We start from the raw sequence: 22,219 nt of genomic DNA on the forward strand, positions 1-22,219 counted from the left end.
TTTGCGTGTGTATGTGTACATTTTCGGCTTACTGACGGCACCGTCGAATAGGCGCATTCTCTCCAACTTTAAAAATTTGATTAAATCGCGCTAAATCGTTTCCCCGAAAAATCCTTTGAGGATCGAAGAGAACTACACTTAGCCTTCCAAAAGCCAATTTTATTCAATTATTTTATGCAGCACATAGTTAAATGACGGGTTACTTTTGAAAGCTGAGTTCCTCCTATTGTCTGAATGTCGCAGATAAATTAAACCATGCAGTTGCCTTGAAGTGATATCAATTCAGTTATCTATTTATCTGTTGAACCTAAATTTCTCCCGTAAATTTCGACGGCCTTAGTAAATTGCTGCCGAAACTTTGACGGCATTAGTAAGTACAGAGGCGAAACCAGCCGCGGCTTTATTATCTCACGCCGCTTTGAAGTGATTGAGCGCATGTTTTTATCTTGAGTTCACCAACGCACTTTACGATTTTTCTTCGGAGTGTTGACCTTTCATTTTCATTCTTAAATAAAATCGACTTTTCTTGTCAACAAAGGGCTATTGTGTTTATACGATAAGCAAAAGATTACCTGTTTGCCTGTAGATATAACTGAATTTCTCTTCTCGTGTTCAACTCGAGGAAGAATTCCATATATACGCGCGCCCATGTATCATTTCTCCATTTATCAGACAAGCCACTTGGAGAGCATCGAATTGTAACAGCGAAGAAAGTCTTGGAGTGTTATTCAACTAAATGACAAGACAATGATTAGAGTAAACCAAGAGAATCAAAGAGAGATAAAAAATCAATTCTCCTTGAAGGCTGTTGCGACTTTGCAGGAAAACTTTTGCAATGAGATTCATTTTAAGACGAGATTCTCCCGTGATCTCCTACCTATAAACAATTAAGCCTGGTTTACACGCGATGAAAAGGCAAGTGCAAGAGTTTACACGAGTGAACTACCCAAACGCAAATGGAAATGAAAAAACTCAAGCGTCAACGCAAAGAATGAAAAAAAAAAACAACAACATGTACTTGAGCTTACATTTGCATTTGCATTTGCTTCCCAGAGTGAACCGGAAACGCAAATGCAAGCACAAGGCGAAAAACGCAGGTTCCATCGATTCTATGCTACCACAAGATGGCGTCAACGTCTTTCGCCATTTCGGGAGAAAAACTTGTGGAGAGTGAGGAAACGGAGGCCATTAATTCGTCCATTTTTATGCCCAACGGCTAAATGTTTTGCCATTTTAGGCAGTGCAATAATTGCCAAAGTTTCAACTGATATCCTTAAAAGCCATTGAGACCCACATATACTATGGAAGCTTACGCTGTTCAAATGCCCTCAGTTGTGTTTATGAATTGTGAGTGCACGTGATCTGCCAGTGAGCGTCAAGGACTGCAAAACTTCACCGGCTATCACACGTCGGCGTGTAGGGGAAGTGGAAGACAATCCTTTGCCAGTGATCTCTCACAACAAGATGCACAAAACAAGCAAGTTTTTATTTACTTTAAGTTCTTATTTCTTACAACATAACATTAACTAATATCAACTTGTCTTGCTTTTGTCAGGTTCCTGGTTAAGTGCAATGGGGCGGACGCTGACATATATCAAATCAAACTTGAACAACGCCGCGTCGGGGAAATGTCTTAAATCAACAGAATTTTCAAGCGTCTATCAGTCACAACTGGTTTATTAATAGGCTATTACCATACAATAAACGCTGATCGAAATGTCCTGAACTCGAACGCGCGGGGCGTGTAATAGATAAATCAAAACAACACAAATATCTTAAGCGCAACAAAAGTACCTTGATTATACACGTTTCGGTTTATGAATACAAAAATAAATAAGATGACATACCTCTTTCCCCGTTCTATTTTTCTAGTAATTCGACAATCCTTCGATCTGGCTATGCTTGCGACTAACATGTGTCTCGTGGCCGAATGAAACCTAATGCCGACAGTTCGAGGGTATGTCACACAAAACAAAACAAAAGGGTATTGAACGCCACGGAAATCATAACTGAAAGTAGCCTTCGTTACATTAAGTAAAGAGAAACGAACACATGTAAAATTTGTTACATGATAGTCCGCCATTTATAATATGTCAGTCCCAATCAATTCCTCTTGTGTTTAGTGAAACCAAAGAGACTTTTCTGGAGCCAATGAAAAGTAACTTTTCAATAATTCTATAGATTTATTACTCTCGATCGTGATACAAACATGTACAGTCTTCTCAAATAAACCTTATAGGTGGTTTTGCAATTGACGTTTTCCCGAAAAAAATTCGGAATATTCTTCAGTCAAAAACGTTTATAGACTCAAGAAAGAGAAAAATATCTGATCAATATTAAAATGTACATACATATTTGCATTTGACTAACCAAAGAGAACGAAGAGGAGAATAACCTTAAAAATCAAAACAGTTTATCATTTAACTATCTGGTAAAATGCACAAAAACTTCTTTGAAAATAGTACAAATATAAACCAAGAAAATATTCTTTAACTGATCTCCGCGCATGCCCTTCCATTTGGTCGTAGATAGATGAGATGCCTCAACTTATCCATCCGTTAGTCTTAATCTGTACATTGCACAGGTAGTTTATCTAGAAAGGAAAATGTGCAAAACTGAAGAGAATAGATGAAGGTTTATAAAGAATTCCAGTTCGTAAACAGTATAGCGGACGGTCCACATGCGAGACTAATATGACCAACAAAGGAAAGATAAAGAAGAGCAAACTTTACGACAAAGTACTTACCTAGTAAAAACCTATTTAGCAGGTCATTAGGCTCAGTGCATGGAACGGGAAACCTGTCTAAAAGCAACAATAATAGCATTTTAGCAATTAAGTTTTTAGGTTTTTTAATTGTTGATGAACAGCAAGCGTAAAACTTAAGCTACTTCCCAGCACAATTTGATTTTGAACATGTATTGCAAGAAATTTAAAAAAAACGATAATAATAGATAAACACACCAATACACATAAAAAATACAATCCTACAAAGGCAATGGATATGATTAATATTATATTGATTTGTATATGAAAGCGATCCTCGCAGTCATGAATACTACTTAATTAGTACTTAAAATAGGGCCTGAAAAAAATTCAGGCCCGTACGGGATTTGAACCCATGACCTCCGCCATACCAGTGCAGCACTCTAGCAACTAAGCTAGTTCACATATACATAATATAACTGCATATATATGTAGTTCATATACATATGATTTTCATATATTTGCAGTCGTTTATTCACCACTTGGAGGGTTTATTTAGAACCAACATAATGACCAGCTCCCTGCTGGCTTGTTAGCTTACTAAGTAGAACGTTGCACCGATATCGCAGAGGTCATGGGTTCAAATCCCGTGGGAGCCTGATTCTATTTCAGGGCTTATTTCACTTCTAGTTAAGTAGTATACATAACTGCTAGGATCGCTTTCATATTTGTCTCTTCAACTGCAGTTCAAATATTTATGATTTTCATATTCTTTGCAGTCATTTACTTATACTGATTTGTTTCCTTCTTTCTCTTCTTTGTTGTTTTTGCCATTTGGATTAAGGAGACATTTACCTGCAAAAATTCTAGTCGTCAAGCCATCATTAGGCTCCGTGCAGGCTATGGGGGGTCTGTCTGAAGAGAAATTGGATACGTATTATTGGATTGCTTATTAATGACACCAGCGGCAGAGATATCGAGCAGTGAGCCTTAATTAGACTGGCACATTTTAAATTTCAATCCTCACTGAATCTTGAATTTCCTAAACGTTCCCAAAACATGGTTTAGTGGCGTGATTTATAAACTTCTGATTCCATAACTTATAACACACTATATATATTATAAAAAGAAAAAAAAGATTTCTCTTTTCCTGACAATTTGATACTAAAACTTTTGTAGCACAAAAGCAATTTGTGGTCGCTTTCGTGGAGACGGGTAGTTTTAAAAGTGCAGCAGAAATAAATCTTATTTTTTCTTTAATATTGAATACAAGTGGAAGCTTATGGAAATACGAAACAAGTGGAGTAAAGAAGGCATTATCATTCATTTTGAATCTTTCTTAATACTTTGGCTTACTTGCACTGACGCACAAATGCAATTTTATTGCCGGGCTTTCGTTTACGGGTCTTACATAGTACCGAAGGCTTGGTTTCTTCACGGTTAGTGACTCAAGAAGCTCGATTTGCTCTAAGCTGCTATGTTATGAAGTGAGAAATTAATGAATCACACCACCAAACTCGATTTTAATTGGGATGTTTCGGAAATTCAAGACTTAAAGAAGAATGAAGTTTTAGAATGTGGCAGTCTAAAGCTCATTGCTCGATATCATTATCAAGTTAATCGCATGCTTTCGTTTTTCTGCGTCATGCAGACAGCAACAAAATCTCAACTTTTATAAGTTGTCAGTGATTGAATCTTTCCTTTTTCAACCTTGAGAAAGAGACTTTGAGCTGTTAATGATAATCTATAATCTTTTCCCTTGGGTCATAAATAATACAAAATAAGAAAACAAAAGCAAAAAGCAACAATAAAACCGAGGAAATAACAATAATGTGGTACCGAAACAAAGTGAAGGTTTTGAAAAAGATTGAAGTTTTAAACTGAAAACGAGCTAAATGCTTTCTCGTATTCATGATATGTATTTCCATTGAAATCTTGGGACGCTTTTCCGAAGATGTTTACTTTAACGGAGACAAATACATTTTAGTTAAACTTAACACCTGGGTCGAATTGATAGGCGACAGAAAACAGTATTTAGATTTAGATACATTCAACAAGTCTGGCCGTCAAAGAAATGAACTTGAGCAATAGTCTTGTGACAAGAAATTATAAACTTGTCTTGTGGGTATTCCCTCGTAAGAAAGATGCCTAAGTGGTGATTCACATCCTTTCCAGATCCCCTGTGTTTACAATGAAAGGTTTAAGGAGTGCACCGTCTCTTCGGACTCTCAGAGTTCAGAAACAAATTGATAAGTTGGTATTTCCTGGTGTTGAATGAATGTGTTGGTGTTGTTCAATGAACGAGAGTTTTTCGGGTAAATCTTTATTACTTCAGCAAACCTTCAATTTTTAGCTTTCGAAAATACGTGTACGAGATTTCAAGCCACACACCAAATCTCCTTTAAGGACTATGAATTTCGGTCAACATGATTCTGGTTTCTGGCGACATCACTTCGGGCGAGATAACTTTTGCGTGACTTGACCGTAAACCCTCATTAACATCTGGTTTTATCACCAGCTTTCGTTCATTGAGTTATGAAATGCTTGCAAATTTACTGAGGGGAGCGCGGAGGTGCGAAAGAATTGCTCGAGGCAACTCGTCAAATTGTCAATTTGTCACATAAAGACCTTCATTATCCCTAAAATCTGTTTTTTTAGGTCAGCTTGCATTCATCGAAGTATTAAGTGTTTGGAAAGTTTAGAGAGCATGGAAGATGCGTAAGGATTGCTCTAGGCAACTTGTAAAATTTTCAAGCCCATGCATGTATCAAAAGAGAAGGAATTGTCATCTATTAGTGCTGCTCGTTCTGCTTCGGTGCGTGCAGATTAAGGAATTCGAAAGTAAATAACTGAGGGATAAGATAAATGATCATTTAGAGAAAAACATACCTCTCATAAATTCGTTCATGTACAGAACCTATCTGCAGTGACAAGAATAGCTTGATTCGGTTTATCCCAAATTACCGATTATTACAGCAAAGGAGAGTTATCAACAGAGTATAAGGCCAGTTCTAAATCTCTGTCAGTCATTGTTGACAGAAAGTATAGGGACTCAATTATCTGAATTTAGAAACAAACGCTGCAGAGAAAACGCATGGTGAATTCATATGCTTAACTGTGCGTTGATACAAAATTCACCTCTTCTTCTTTCTCGTTCATGTTCAGCTACAGATAGCTCCGTCCGGCGAACAAATTCTTTCAACCTAATACCCGACGTTCGTGCGTCAAGCTTCCAATATAAAATTCATTGGCCATTTTATTTAGGTGTTTATTTATTTATTTTCATGAAACTAATAACTAAAGCTCAGAACCCAAATTTTACTCGATCATCCATTTCGAGAGAAGAAAGTGGAATAAGCTCCGCTTTGAAGTTATCTAAATAACTCACAGACATTCAGTCTTAAGTCAGAGTGGCAAAGGAAAGTACTTACCTTCCAACAATCCGCCTATGGACCAGGGATCGTTTGGTTCTGTACATGGCACTGGCAACCTCTCTAGAGAGTAACGAAATTAAACTCTATGTAGCCCCATCACTACTCAAACTTGGCGGTCATTTAGCCTGTATGGATTCGATCCTGATAGTCAGCCAAACTCGGCACAAGCGGTCCAGTGTAAAAAAAAATCAGTTTACAGAAAAATGACTTTATTAAAAACAATAAAACTTCCTATATCTCAGTGCAAGTTACCTTGTTGTTGGTTATCCTGTTGCTCTGGATCCTCTGTCATACACAAGAGAAACCATTGAAGCGCTTGAATCAAAACTTGAAAAAATTGTCTCAAGCAGAAGGAAAAAAGTGGCATGTTGGGGGTTGCAACTTCAACAACGACTGAAATAAGAGATGATTTACATTTTATAAACCCGTCCAGTAGTAGGTAGTCAAGCGCAACTGTTTCCGAGAGCGGAAATTGGAATTAAAAGCCATGGGATCAAAAACGATTCTGTCAAGGATGCACTGTTACTATTATTAGCGCAAGCTATAGTATTGAGCGAAATTTCGCTCAATACTAGAGGGAAATTTGTCTCTAATATTGAGCGAAAAAAAAACGAGTTATTTATTTTCGCGCAATACTAGAAATAAAGATTTCATTTCGGCGACGTTGCATTGAAGTTTGTTCGTTATTGATGTAAAGAGACGAGAACTACAAATACAAGAAAATTATACATGAGTAGTGAACCAAATCTCTATCCCATCGATTCCCAACTGAATATACTGAAGTTTTCGTTTTACTGTTGTACACTGAGATGCGGTATTACATAGAAGAGTTAAGCCCAAAGGTTTCTTAGACGAGAACGGCAACCGGAAGTTAAAAGTTCTCATTCCCAGTGCTCACTACAAATTTTTGGTTAGCAAAATTTAGTTTAAAATGCTAAAACGATGACCTTCAAATCGATGAATCAACATCAAAGCGCACCAGAATTTCTTTTCTTTAATTTATTTATCTTCCGGTCACCGTGCGCTTCTCAAAAACGTCTCGCTTAAGTTCTCAAATGAAAAAGTATACGTCCGCCAAAACTGATGAATTAAACCATGATGCATTGAAGGCCAGAGAAATTGTACATTGTAACAACTTATACTTTTCAAGTTCGAAGATGTGGTTGCGTCGTTTTAAAATGCTTAATTAGCGAATCACATATACAGGCCTAAAATAACTAAACTAACCTTAATATTTCATTTCACACGTGAGCCAAACTCGTTTTATGAATTTAACAGCTTGGTAGATTTAAGCTAAGATTACAATAATGAGGCATCGTTTGAGTTTAATTTTTGACCCATTGGATGGGAAAATGACTTTAACTTAATCATAATTATGGCAACAAGTTAAGCAGATTTGACAGAGGAGTTACACAACACGACATTCACTTCGACTCAGCTTCTAACTGCAGCGTAGGGATATCTTGCCGAAAGTCTTGAAAAAAAGTCATAAAACTTTAAGAGGAGATGGAATGATCTGGTGGAGACATTGTGGATCGGCCACTATGGTAGTGAATCAGACCCTGTTGAAAACTTACCTTGCTGACGGTGGTGATCTTGTTCTACAGCCCTTCGTGTAGTTATCCTGACTACATTTTGTTGCTCAAAGTGTAAAATAAGTCCAAGAAGCTCTTCAACTATCAACTTCAAGTCTTGTAAGCTTCTTCTTGAGTATCGACGAACGAGCATTGTTCCAAAACGCTTCGTGCGTTCCAATGGTGTTAGCAATTTTTATTGTGATGACAAAGAGCTATTGTACCTGACACAACATTGTACGTTCCATTAGTGTTTGCAATTTTTGTTGAGGTGTAACATTGAAGCCTCCTCGACCCAGCCGTTTAATCCTCATACTCCGCAGTAAAAGTAGAGACTGCCTACGAGGTGGGTCGTGTGATTCCAAGAGTGAAATGACAATAACTAGAAACCGTTTAAGAAGCGACCAGTCAATTTAGCGGCTTATTTTACATTAATAAAGGCTCATTTAGGAAGTACAGAATGTAAACGCACGCACATTACAAGGATGTCTTGCTGTTCCTAGAGAATTTGCACCGGAGGAAAGGGATTATCACGGAAGGACGTCACTAAGCTGGTCCGCTTGCAGATTGTATATAAAGCCTTTGATTATTTTTCATACCGATTTGATTGTTTTGCGTTGCCTGTAAAATGATCTCCTGACTGACAAACTTTGCAACGGAAGAAAGGGATTATCGCGGAGGGACGCTTTCCTTGCTATGCCTTTCATTATGCTAGTTCGAGCTCTCTTGATTGTATATAAAGGCTTTGAATATTTTTCATTCCAATTTGATTGTTTTGATTGGGATTTAGAAGGAAGATGTCGAACAAGGTGAATTAGGAACCGTAAACTTCTTAAATCAATACTGAATAGATAGTAGAGAAATTATGGTTGATTTGTTTAATTAACAGTTCGGTTGTGAGTGTAAGTAGTCAACAATATAAGCGTCAACAATTTAAGCGTGTAAATTGATTGACCACACACGCGATATCAAAACCACAAACAATTAAATTTCATTCGAAAACAAATCAAGTCTTAATTAATTCCGGCCCCCCTTTTGGTAGTGTTAAACATCGCAGTGGCCATAAGAAAATTGTGATTAATAAGTGATTGAATGAATGAAAGATTATCGATCAATAAGTCAATGAATTGAACTCTGGAAGTGAATTTTGAACGGGCATTTTGGAAGTTTTCCTGGTATGATAGTTTCGATTGTGAAATCTAACTTTAGGGCTTCAGGTAGGATGGCAATACACTTAGCTGGTGATTGTAAGCCTAAAAAACCGAAAGACCTCACTTTCCTTCTCAACTTTTTATTTAGTATTGACTTATATATATTTGAAAGACACCAACAGAATCAAATTACAAGTAATGACGAGTATATGTTTCACTATAAATTTTACTGTCGTAAGATTTGAATTGTTTTTACCACAAGTAGTTGATATTTGCACGCAAGCGTTTATCAAATTATCCATAATTTATGAACTAGCAGATCTTTGGTCTCAACAAATGCACTGTTTCTTTACTTCCATTCATGCTTCTTCCTAACCTGAATGCAATTTGCAGTACTTGACTCAAGTAATGTCCTGAATTTAGAGTAGAGTTTACTGATGGAAGATAAAACAGTAACATGAAAATTTCCTCTTAACATCTAAGATTTAACAAATGAAAAACCACTCAAAGTTTTAATAGTTTTAGTCTATGTTATTGGAAAAGGAGTATGTCAACTCGAGGAAAAAACGTTCCTCTCAGCTGCTGTCTTCGTTCATCTTGATTACACCAACTCGTCGTCACTAGAACCGTGATCTGTACAGCGGACAGGGAATTTGTCTGAAAGGCAAATTTATAAACAGTTATGAATCACGAAAAGAAAAGGGCTGTGTAAAGGCATACTATCCATTACTAAAGCCGTTCTTGCTTTTTCGCTCGCTCTAGGTATGGGAGGAATGTTCGAGTCTTTCTAGATGAGGTCATCACATTCAGTGAGCTTCAGGTTGGACCAAACTCTGGTCGTCAAAGAACAGGGTCGAAGAACTTAGAGAACTAACCCCATGGATTATTGACTCAAGATTTTCGAGTTGCTCTGGGCTGCTAAGTTATGAAATGAGGGGTTAATGAATCCCTGAATCACGCCACTAAACCATATTTGAATTGGAGATGTTTCGGAAATTCAAAATTTAAAGAAGAATGAAGTTTAAATGTGGCAGCCTAAAGCTCATTCCTCGATATTATTATAAGGTTAATTACACGATTTCGTTTGTCTGCGTCAAGCAGAAAATGAGCAAAACTCTGTCGGAAATGAGACTAAAGAATCTGCTATGTTCCGAAACTTCACGTTTTATTTTATAAAATCAACTTAATCTCCCGCTCTCTCTCACCGTTCTCTGTCTTTTTTTCTGGTCTCTCTCATTTAAATATATAATATGATCCTATTGTTCAATCATCTGTCACTTATCGCAAAAAATCAACCGGAAATCAATTAACGCTGAATAATCTCTCACACACTCCCCTGTTTTTCTCAATGGAGAAAAAACACTAGAATGGCGCACTCGATGAAATTTGAAATTCAATGAACGAAACAGAAAGTTAGTCCAGTATATCAGTTCAGTGTTCCTAAATATCTCTAATCAGCATCAATGTTCGCATCTTGAATGCGATAACGAGCGGCTACCGCTGCATCCCTCCTGGGCCTGAATGTCGGGGCTAAGGGGTTGAGCTGTAGAGGAGCCTGTACATTCTCCCGATCGCAGGACAGCTCCAGTGGGTAAAGGTGTTGTACCGCCCGTTCAAGTGTTCCTTTCCCCGCTCGAAGCTTGGCAGCTCGAACGATTCCGTCTCGTCCCGAAATCAGATCTTCCACGATTCCAATTTTCCATTTATTGCGATTTCGTTCCTCGTCCTTGATGATGACTACCTCTCCTTTGGCCAGGGGCGTGGTTTGACCCTTGTGTTTCATCCGGTGTCGTTCTCTCAACCCTCGTAAATATTCTGTAGTCCACCTGGTCCACAAAGCCTGCTTGCACCTTCGCAAATATTTAGCTCTTCTACGCAGATCAAATTCTCTTAGATGGTGTGGTTCCAGTTCTGGCAGCTGGTTTGATCGAAGAAATAGCAGTGAGTTAGGGGTAAGCACGAGTAACTGTATGTCGTCTTCGACGTAACATAAAGGGCGATTATTCAAAGCAATCTCCATATCCAGTACCACTTCACACAGCTCTGTCCAGGTCAACATTCCGCATCCGATAGTCTTGTTTAAAGCTGTTTTTACCAGTGCGATGAGGCGCTCGAACTGTCCTCCCCACCAAGCGGCGCGGCTGAGGTTGAATTGCCACTTGATGTTCTCATGTGCTAAGTAATCTTGTGTCTTCTCGTCACGCATAACTTGTTTGAGCCACTTCTCGGCGCCAACAAAGGTTTTGCCATTGTCGGAATATATCTTCTTCGGACGCCCACGGCGCGCGATGAGCCGTTTTAGACTTCTTAGGAATTCACTGGTTGCCAGGCTTGGTAGTACTTCCAGGAATAATCCTCGGGTAAGACTGCACGCGTACAATGCGAGATAGGCCTTTCCTTCTGTTTTGGCTCTGATACGGTACTTGATGGGCCCTGCAAAATCGACTCCGATAACCTCAAATGGGGTGCTCCCCTCTGTGCGGTCAGTGGGTAGGAGTCCGGGAGGCGGCGTTGCCAGTGCCATGGCCTGAAAACGCTTGCAGCCTGAACACGCTCTGAGAACTTGTTTTACGAGTGCCCTTAAACGCGGTACCCAGTATAGCTCTCGCACTTTGGTCATGGTAAGGGCCACTCCTCCGTGCAGTGTGTCGACATGTGATCGGTGAACTAACTTGCGAGTGAAGGGCGAGGAGTCTGGCAGAAAGATGGGGTAATGGCCTTGAATTCTTCCCCTACATTCTAATATTCCCTCTTGGTTTCCTTGCACATTCAACTGTAAACGGTCTTCTTCAAATTTCTGGCTCGACTTTGCTTGTTGCTGAGATCGCTTGATCCAGAACGTTGTCTGTTTCTGTATTTCTTCAGTTGTAAGGGGACCAACGATTCTCTGTTTACGGACGGTTCTTATGTTGTGGAGGAATCTCCAGATCCAAGCACCCACTCGCAACACACGCCACAGCTCGTACTTCTCCAGCAGCGCATCGAAGGCGTCGTTGTTCTCTGTTTTCTCTACTGCTAGAGCAAACAACTCGCGAGTTTGTTTCACTTCTTCCGCTTTTGATTCTTGAGTAGATGTCGTTACAAGGTCTGGCGGCCAGTCCTGCGGTTTTGCTAACCAGCTTGGTCCCTGCCACCAAAGAGCTGTCAATCTACTAACATCTCCTCCCCGACTCCCCACGTCCGCAGGATTCTCCTCTGTTGGTACATGCCTCCAGTTTATTTCTTTTTCTTGGATCTTCCTCACTCGATTTCCCACGAACTGTTTGTATTCGCCATTACCACGGATCCAATGCAGTGCGACTGTGCTATCCAGCCAACCATAGACACTTCTTACGGGAAAACCCTTCAGGACTTCTTTCACATTTTGTACTAGGTTCGCAGCCATATGTCCAGCCACTAGTTCTAATCGGGGAATCGTGAGTCCTTTCTTCGCGAGCCGCGACTTCGCCGTCACGAGGCTTCGATTCGTGCCTGATGGTTGCTCCACCACTGCATAAACCGCGGCTGCAACTCCTTTCCCGCTTGCGTCCCCGAATGTGTGTAAGTCGATTGATAATATCTTCCCTAAATGCTTGACGACATTTCTTGGCGCGTTCACGTGCTCTGGAAGTCCTTGCTCCCATTTCTTCCATTTGGCTTGTAAGTCACTTGGTAAGGGCCTATCCCACGCGATCTTCGTGTCGCAGGCATCTCTGTAGAGCATTTTTCCAGAGAGGGTCACGGGTGAAGCCAGACCGAGTGGATCGTAGATTTTTGCGACTTTTCCAAGAATACCTCTTTTTGTCGGCTCAGCGGTTGAAATCGGGAAGCTGACTTGAATTTCGTCCTTTTCTTTGTCCCAGGGGACTCCTAGCAGTTTTGTTTCGCCCTTTCTGGTTCCCAGTTGTTGTTTGGCGTAACTCTGACTTTCTTCATCTACAGTCGCAGTTTCAACTTCTAGTTCCCGATCGTTGGAATGCCACTTGTGCAGCTTGAAAGTCGCCTCACCAAAGATGGTCGTGGCTGTCATCTTGATTTCTAACGCTCGTTCTGTTGTCTCCCCACCTCTGATTAAATCATCCACGTACATACTGCGCTCTATCTCCTCTACTAATTCCGGGTTCACCATTTTGTATCGCTGTAGATGTTCTTTGATAACTGCGGCCAAGAGGAATGGAGACGGTGCCAAACCAAAGAGTACTCGAGTGAATCGCAAGGTTTCTACTTGTTTGCTTGCCAGATCCTTTATCCAATGAAAGCGTAAGGCATCTCGGTCTTCTCTTCGGACGCGAATTTGCAAAAATGCTTGTTTTAAGTCGCCAGCTATTGCCACGGGATAGAACCTATTTCGTACCAGCACGTTCCAAAGCTGGTTCTGTAGTGGAGGGCCGATTTCGAGGCACTCGTTGAGTGAGGGGACACTTGCATTAGCTCTTGCAGAAGCATCATAAACAATGCGTATCTTTGTAGATTCTGCATTCTCGCGCACGACCGCTTTATGAGGAATGTAGAACTCTTTTCCGTCCTTGACCACCTCGTCAGCGTGTTCTACGATCCCTTGGCTCAGTTGAGTCTGGATAATGTCGTTGTACCTCTCCAGCTCGCCTTGTATCTCTAACTTCCGCACGAGATTTTTGAGACGTTTTAAACTTCCAGTGTGATTGTTCGGTAGGGGGGGGGGGGGGGGGTGATTTCCTTTCCAGGGCAAGTTCGTCTCGTACCAGCCTTCTGAACTCCTAGTTAGTTGCTCTTTGAATTCTTCGTAAACGGTTTCCTGGTCTCCACTTGGATTGTCCTTTAGCCCCAAGACGTCTAACTTGCACAATTCTTCGTAATCAATTGCGGAGGTCTGCGTTAACAACATGTTGCTGAGATCCAACTCCGTTCCAGGTGACAAAATCGTCCAGCCGAACTTCGTGTATTCTGCTACTGGTTCTCCCGAGCGCCCAACTCTTGGTCTTGCCCCTGTTTTGATCTTAGCGTACTCGTTTGTTCCAAGGATCAGATGAACAGGCAACATCTCTTTCTCGTCGTTATCATTTGTGGTTACGCCCTTCAAGTGAGAAAACTGAGCTACGATTTCTGCGCATTTTGGGTTTTCCAATGTCAACAACTCATTGCGGTCGACTTTGTTTACTTCGGCTTCTAAGGTGAACTTACCATCGACGCTTCGAATTTGTAGGCCATAGATGTCTATCGCTTTGTTTGAAGTACCAAACATCATTTCAATGCGCTTGAATTGTTGACGGATAGGGCGCAAATGTAAACAGTTCAGAAGCGTTGATGAAGCGTAGGAACTTCCGGCTCCTGTATCCAACAATGCTCGGCATTTAACACCGTTCACGTCAACTGTTACCATAGGATACACCACTCCTTTCCTTTCTGCGCTCGTTGTGGTCATCAGCTGGTCTCGGGATGTATGTTTGTCACAGATCGACGTATGATGTCTTCGACTGCAGATCTGGCAGCCAGAACGGCTTTTGCACTCAGAAGCACGGTGTCGACTTCCGGTGCAGTTAAAACAAAGCTGTTTCAGTCCTAATTGTTTCCTGCGGTCTCCAACTGTCACAAACTTGTCGCAATTCACAACTCTGTGGTCAGTTGCGTCACAGTAGACGCACCCTCTTTGTGTTGGCGTAGTTTCGTTTGCGTGAAATGTTTTCTCGCGATCGCGGAATTTAGCACCTTGCTTTCCCACATTATCCGCGCCGCTCCCAATGGGGTTGATTTCCTTCCAACTTTTCAAAGCTTTTATCAACTGTGAGAAGTCCCAGTCCTGCCAGTCCACTTGTCCTCTCACTAGGTCTGCTTTTACACCCTTTAGTTTGTCGAGCACACTCCTTACATTTCCAGTGACGTCTTTCAATTTGCCCAGTGTCTCCAAAGATTGCACATTGTACACGAGCTTCTTGTAAAATTCGTGGATAGGCGCAGGTTGTGTTCCCGTAATGACAGGCAAATTCGCGATGTTCTGGACGTACGCATTCACGATCTCGCTCGTTTTCCCATATTCGCCGATGAGGATATTCTTTGCCCTTTCGTAGCCCTCTGTTGTGAAAGGCAGTCCGTCTATCTCCGCTCGAACCTTTGGATCTACCAGCTCTTTTAGGTATGCAAACTTGGTCACAGATGCAAGGTTTGCTTTATCAATTTCAGCTTGAAATTTGTTCCAGAACGGCAGCCATGCTTCATACGTCCCATTAAACTTTGTGATCTGTAGTTTCGGTAGCTTTGTTGTCCTTTGTTCAATCTGATTGGCCTTCTCAACAGGTTGCTGTTTTGCCTTGGTCTCTTCCAGTTGGCGTTCGAATTCTAGCTTCATCTCCATTTGCTCTCTTTCGAATTTAAGCTCCTCTTCACGAGCACGGGCTTTCCTTTCTTCTTCGTCCTTGTGCTTTCGATGTTCGATCTCTCCATTCGTCTCCACGAGCCATTTTTCTAGTCGCGAAACTTCTTCGTCAGCTTCAGCGATCGGTTCTTCAATGCTACTGCTCCAACTTCCAACGTCTTCTGCACTTTTCCCGGCCTTGAACATGGTCTGCTCGACCTTTAGTTTAAGCGCGTCTACTTCTTTTACTAATGCTTGTAGGTTGTCGCGATGTCGCGCGACCGCTCCTAGGTTTCCCTTTTCCACAATGCCACGTGTTTTTCCATTAGTGTACAGCAACATCTGCAATTTAGCCTCTGCTTCTTTGGTTAGTTCCTCCATGCTTCGCGCGTCCCGTCGGAGGTGCCACTGTGTCGGAAATGAGACTAAAGAATCTGCTATGTTCCGAAACTTCACGTTTTATTTTATAAAATCAACTTAATCTCCCGCTCTCTCTCACCGTTCTCTGTCTTTTTTTCTGGTCTCTCTCATTTAAATATATAACATGATCCTATTGTTCAATCATCTGTCACTTATATATATCGCAAAAAATCAACCGGAAATCAATTAACGCTGAATAATCTCTCACAACTCAACTTTTATAAGTCGTTAGCTAATAGTTGAATCTTTCGTTTTTCAACCCTTAGCAAGAGATCACTAACTATTAATAACAGTTTATAATACTTGCCTTAGGTCATAAATAAAAAAATGAAAACAAAACAAAACAAAACAAAAAAAAGAAGAAGAAAAAAAAGAAAAATAGTTACAACAAAAAACCGAGGAAATCACAATAATGTGGTACCGGAATAAAACGAAGGTTTTAAAAAAGTCTAGAGCTTTAAAACATAACATAAGAAAAACATACCTCTCATAAATCCATACATGTACAGAAGATTGTTTTGTTCTGTGCGAACAACCAGGAATCTGTCTGCGGAGACAAAAATAACCTTGTTCGGTTTATCCCAAATTTCTGATTATTACAGCCAAGGAGAAGGTACATGTAGTGTTAGGCAATTTATTTATTTTTCTTTTGTCCTGTTAGTCTAATGTTTGGACATTCATTTACTTGGAGTGTCAATTCTTTGCCTGTTCAACGAAAGTCTGCTGAAAACCATGCGAAATCAATTATGCGTCAGTTGTTATCACAAAACAACGAAAAAAAGTCTGCCTTGATTGAACAAATCGGTGGATAAACGAAACACATGCACCTATTTTTGTTTTCATCATCTTTCTGATATTTCATCTTTCCTCATGGAGATACTAGCCTTGCGCTAGTCCCAAAGTTGAAGTAAAGTTTGATGCTACTACTATATGTTAGTTGAACATCGAAGAAAATGTCGTTCGTTGGATAATTAACCGTGCGTAAAGCCGAAGAGATAGAATTAGCGTACATCGCTGTGCCACTCACTTTGTTCTATTGTAAAGTCGAAAACTGAAACGCTGCAGGAGAAATACGTCGACAGATGATAGATAGTGGTTATTCGCTCAAATCCGCGTTCAAATATAGATCACCTCTCCTTCTTATACACTACTTTGGGTCAGTCACAAATAGCTCTGCCGGCGGATAGATTCTGCCAGCCTTAGCCTTGAGTTCGCGCGTTAAGCATATAAAATTCATTGATCATTTTATTGAGGTATTTATTACTGAATTCATTTTGATGAAATGAGGCTCAGGCTCAGAAGGCTCAGAACCTAAAACATACCTCTCATAACTAAGGCTCAGAACCTAAATTTTACTCGTTGATCCATTTCGAGAGAAGGAAGTAAAATAAGCTCCGCTTTGAAGTTATCTTAATCACTCACAGAGGCTCAGTCTTATGTTGAGCCTCCAAAGAGAATGGTCTTAAGTCAGAGTAACAACGCCAAAGAAAATTACTCACCTTCCAACAATCCGTCTATGGACCAGGGATCGTTTGGCTTTGTACATGGCACTGGGAACCTCTCTATAGTGTAAAAATTAAGCTCTATTATCAGGACCGAATCCATAAAGACTAAATGACAGACTTCGCATCCAAAGTATGAAGTCTGTCATTTAGTCTTTACAAATTCGATCCTGATAGTCAGCCGAACTCGGCACAGGCAGTTCAGCGTAAGTAAATCAGTTTGCAGCAAAATTTTTTTTTTTTATGTAAGGAAGAACATTTGTCCAAAGTTGCAGGGAAAATTGCACAAATAAAAACAAAACAGACGTCATCTATCCTGAGCGCAAGGTACCTTGTTGTCTAATATCCTGTTCCTCTAGTTCCTCTGTCACACACGAGAGGAGCCACTGAATCGCTTGCATCAAAACTTGAAAAATTTGCCTCAAGCAAATGGGAGTAACTTTGATAAAACTAAAGAAATGAGAGATGATTCACCCGTTGTAATTTTGTCCCGTTTCTTAAACGGGTCTTGGAAATGTTTTGACCAACAAAAACTCCTTTTCTGTTAATTTACATCAAATTGTCGTGATAACTATTGAAACCCCTAGGGGGTTTCAATAGTTATCACGACATCTTGTTATTATGTTATTATGTTATTATGTATATTATGTTAATAGTTATCACGAAAATATGGAGGAATAAGAGGAAAGAGTAAGTTTTTGTTAGCATTAGCACGAAATATGTTTTAAAATAGACCGATTAACTTCTCTCCTTGCGAGATAGTCATCGTGTATCGGTCAAATTAGCCATAAATCGGAAGGAAATAACTCAATTAAGTCTTCTCAGTTGTATTTTTGTTTGTACAGCCTGTTTTTACACTTGTTAAAGTATTAAATAAACAAATTACAACGCCTGAAAATATACTTCCTCAAAGGAGAGATGTCGTCGTCAGCAGAGATGGAAATTGTACGTTTTTACCGAGCTGTTGCTCTTTGGAAGGATGAAAGAAGCGATGGAAAACAAAAGGAAATCCCTAGGTCAAGAAATAATTTTTCGAGATAAATCAAAAGGTATTTGAGCTGCCACTTTTCTATTCGTCGCCTTTTCCTTGGAGGATCATGTCAGAAAAAGTAAGATCACGGGAACTCCGGCAGAAAATGTGGAAAATATTCAGTTGTACATCGCTCCTTAAGCGATCTATTCATCGTCGAGCATAAGAAAGTTTGAGTTTTGAGCCGATTATCGACACTGGTTCGTTCTCATTGATCGCAATAAAGAGGCCATGTCGGTAGTTTTGATATGTTATTTTTTCAAGTAATAACTATAGACTCCACTTTAGGCCAAAAAATGGTAGAAGTAAAGCGAAAGAGTCAAAGAGATGAAATAATCAAATCTTCTTGAAGGCTACTGCGACTTCGTAAGGAAACTTGTGCAGCTGGATTTAGTTTTAGACCAGATTCTTTGTGACTTGCCTCCTTACAGACAGTTGGAAGCCTATGCAGGGCAAATGCGTTTATCTGTGTTGACGAGTTGTAAGTGCACGTGATTTGACAGTGAGTGTCAAAGACTGCTAAAGTTTACCGGCTTTTACACATGGTCACAAAGGGAAAATTATTAAAAATGTGCCGATGATTTAGGACAACGAGCTACCACATGGCATACAATAATGTGTTTATTTTCAATTCTGACGATGCGCTTATAAATTACCAAAAAATGAAATCAGTTTTAGCTTTTTTAGGGCGCTTTTCAAAATGATTCAACAAAAACTATAGGGAACGCATATAAAATTTGGTACATCCCAGTCCTTCACTAAATAGGTTTTACATACTTTTACAATAAACTAATCCGTTCCACCAGTGTTTAGTCTTTAAAACAATGACTCTTTTCTCGATAAAAAGTGACATTCCAAATTGCTAAGTTACAAAAGATTGTACTGGAGATATAGACTTCTATAGTCTACTCAAATCTGACTAGACAGTAGTTGCAAGCATCGTTGAAGGACGAATATTTCTCCTGAACACTTTTACTTACTAAAGAGAACGGGAAAATGTCTGTAATGTTATAACATTCTATTCTTCGATCTTTCGTTGAAGGAATGAAAAGCCTCTTCGGAAGCAGTGCTAAAATAAACCAAGAAACCACAGTTCTTTTTTAGCTGATCGTGGCTCATCCATTTGGTCACAAATCAGAATCCTTGACAAAGAAATCCAGCTTAGGCAAGAAGAACGATAAACTTGACAATTGTTTACTTCTTCGTTGCTCTGACAATGTGGGTTAAGAAGACATTTACCTGCCGAAAGTCCAGACGTCAGAATATCATTATGCTCGGTGCAGGGCACTAGGGGTCTGTCTGGAGAGAAGGAGTGCCAGTGGAAACAGATTTTTGTCAGGTATTGCTTAATACAAACGACAGCTGCAGCGATGTGAAAGCAATAATATTGATCAGCAGACCTTCGACTTTCACATTTGCATCTCAGTCTTCTCTGAGCCATGAATTTCCAAATCGGCCCTGAGATGTGATCCATAAGCCTAATGCATAACATGAAGTGCCTATGACACGAAATTTATTTTCTACTTTTTCTGATTGATGGCTGTATTTAAAATTAGAAATAATCGACCTTAGCGCCTAGTAAGTTCTCCGTGACCGTTATTTTGGCGCATTGAAAGTACGATTTGGCAGCCAAAAAGTGTCCCCATGAGCGCGCGGCCAAACGATCATGTTTTTACATAACTGCGACGGAGAGAACTGTGAAGACGCGTCGGCAACTTTGGTGGAGAAAGGAGAAATCTGGAGGAAAGGACGAACGTATTGCGTGGCCGGAGTGCACACATGCAGCGGGTATTTCTATACACTACTTTCCAAAGGATGTAGCTGTATGACCATAATGAACGCGTATCGATCGTATACATCCAGAAGATGTTACTCTTCAATGTTGTCGGCCTTATGCTCCGTACCGGCTTCGAAGACAGCTGTTACGAACACATACCACTAGCCAAATCAGGGGAAGATAACCGATGAATTCAGCTAAAAGAAGTTGATTGAGGGGCCTGTTTCCACACTGTAGACGATTGTTCAACATTCTTTTGGGCTGACATTTTGCAAGCGAAGAACGGTGAGCTCGTTATTGTTGTTTATTTCACGTGCTTTAGATGTACTCATACTCCTTGTCTTTCCACATGACTACATTTGCACTCGTATGAAAATCCTACAAATTGTAGTTTCTATCGTATTTTAACAACAGAAATACATCATTTGTAATAAAGTTAAAGCCCTTTGCTGAGCTGACCGATATCCTGTTGCCTGAACATTGCGAAACCTCTGGCGGATACTGTCATAAACACGAGCTCGAAGGGGCCGTGTATTTTAATAACCTGGTTTCCGACGACATAAATAAAGAAAAAGAAATATTATTGAATTAGATAGTAGTGAATTCAAGTGCTGTGTGAAAGTCGATGTATACGAAATATTTATTTACAAAACTGATGCCAGTTATTTGCCACTGAGCAAAATGGGTCATATGGCAACGCTGCACTTATTAATTAAACTAAAAAAAGTTTTTCTCTATTTAAATCCCTATTGAGATTAACTTGAATCAGCTGAATTTAAACTCATTCTTTTTCGGTTTGACCGGTTCGACGATGATTGCCTCTGCCTTTACAATCTCTGAGGAAAGGAGCAACTTGCAATGCCTCGTGTTATAGCTTTTGGTTTGCTAAGGGAATTACTCTACAGCAACGGAACTTTAGAGCACAGACCAAGTAGAACCTTCGCCGCACTTAGTGCAAAGGAATGAAATGTTATGGCGACAAAAACGAACACAGCTACCCATTCTTAAATTGATTTCGCCATGGAAAACAAAACACAAAAACAACAAACTAAACATTTAGAAACGGAAATGTCTTTTTCTAATCTTGATCTGAACACCGCATGCGAGAAACCACCGTCTTTGTCAGTCTTCGTCGAAATCTTCGTTTGATGCACGCGGTTCTCCTTCGTAGGGCTGAACCGTGCTCGCAACTTCCATTTCTTCTTTACTACTTGAGAGCGATTTACAACAACTCTTGGAAGAGCTTTCTGAAGGTAGGTATACATCGCTATCAGACATTGTTTCAAGAGTATTTCAACGCTGACAGATACAAAATTACAAGAGATTTGCAAGAGTCAACTGAGAGTTTTCACAGTTTTCTACGTCATCATCAGCTAATTCGTTACCAGTCCACGAGAAACTTTTAAGACAAAATAAGAGCACTTTAGGGCCCGAAGAAACCGAGTTTTAAGTCTGTTTTTCGTCTACCGGAATTGGTTTGTACATATGATAAACTAACTATTTACACACACACACAAAAAATTGTGTCTTAGGCGCTTTAACTACTTCATAACTTTTAACTCCGTATGTGCATTCTCCAAAATAAAGAGTTCTTAATTCTCTAAACTTGTGAAACCAGTATTAGCGATGCACAATAGTGAACTGTGGCCGCCTCGTAGAAGCGACGGGGGGTTTCAAAAACCGTTATTATAACTGCTATTAAGAGCACGCTGACTTACGTGCCGAAAATTTGGCCGTGAGTAATTAGACTAGAAACGAAGAGCTCACGCATCAACCTCAAAAACCCAAAAACATTCTAGTGTGTCAGTTAACAATTGGTTCATACGTTAGCGTGCGTTCATCGAGGTATGAAGCACGCGGGAAGTTTGGAGAGCACGAAAGATGCGTAAGAGTTGCTCAAGGCTCTAGACTCTTGAGCGCTCTCCAAACTTCCCAATTGAGTTTGGAGAGCCGAATCAACCCGATAGAATTTTTTTTGCTGTTTGCTGACGTCATAAGCATGCACAATACGAATATGAAGCACGCTCACGCAATTGAATTGGATTAGACAAATTTACTAGCGATGTTATGATAATATTTGATACTAGTGAAAGCCAAGGAAGTAAGAAATACAAGGAATAATGAAAGAACTAACATAAATTGTAAATCGTCTTGCGAGTTTCTTTAAATGCGCTTGCATGCAAATGCAACTTTGCTTTTGCAAGAGAATATAAACTATGCAATCTCTTAACCTTCTAAAAAATTCCTATCACGAAAACATGAAAGTAAAAATTGCAGCAAATTTAACTTAACACTGACTCAAAGGCATAAAAACTTTAAC

The 22,219-nt window shown here is 40.0% G+C and overlaps 2 protein-coding genes across 2 annotated transcripts; both read right to left on the minus strand.

Moving 5' to 3' along the window:
• Positions 1–1,566: 1,566 nt before the first annotated feature.
• Positions 1,567–8,239, minus strand: LOC149035073 (uncharacterized). Its single transcript, XM_089191977.1, has 6 exons — positions 7,716–8,239; positions 6,391–6,531; positions 6,136–6,198; positions 3,560–3,619; positions 2,747–2,803; positions 1,567–2,593 (listed from the first exon to the last, which is right to left on the minus strand). Exons 1-6 carry the CDS (start codon positions 7,864–7,866, stop codon positions 2,565–2,567), a joined length of 501 nt encoding a protein of 166 aa, XP_089048103.1. The 5' UTR covers positions 7,867–8,239; the 3' UTR covers positions 1,567–2,564.
• A 1,775-nt stretch (positions 8,240–10,014) lies between these two features.
• On the minus strand, positions 10,015–15,693 carry LOC149035074 (uncharacterized). Its single transcript, XM_089192161.1, has one exon. It carries the CDS (start codon positions 15,549–15,551, stop codon positions 10,314–10,316), a length of 5,238 nt encoding a protein of 1,745 aa, XP_089048287.1. The 5' UTR covers positions 15,552–15,693; the 3' UTR covers positions 10,015–10,313.
• Between the last annotated feature and the right edge of the window lie 6,526 nt (positions 15,694–22,219).

The sequence above is a fragment of the Pocillopora damicornis genome, chromosome 13, assembly GCF_964200805.1.
Source record: "Pocillopora damicornis chromosome 13, jaPocDami1.2, whole genome shotgun sequence".
NCBI lineage: Eukaryota > Metazoa > Cnidaria > Anthozoa > Scleractinia > Pocilloporidae > Pocillopora > Pocillopora damicornis.

Coding starts and splice junctions, on each gene's coding strand:
- LOC149035073 (XM_089191977.1), bottom strand. CDS start 7,866: ATGCTCGTTCGTCGATACTCAAGAAGAAGCTTACAAGACTTGAAGTTG. Junction 3,620..6,135: donor CATAGGCGGATTGTTGGAAG/GTAAGTACTTTC, acceptor ATTTCTCTTCAG/ACAGACCCCCCATAGCCTGC. Junction 2,594..2,746: donor GCTAAATAGGTTTTTACTAG/GTAAGTACTTTG, acceptor TTTCCTTTCTAG/ATAAACTACCTGTGCAATGT.
- LOC149035074 (XM_089192161.1), bottom strand. CDS start 15,551: ATGGAGGAACTAACCAAAGAAGCAGAGGCTAAATTGCAGATGTTGCTG.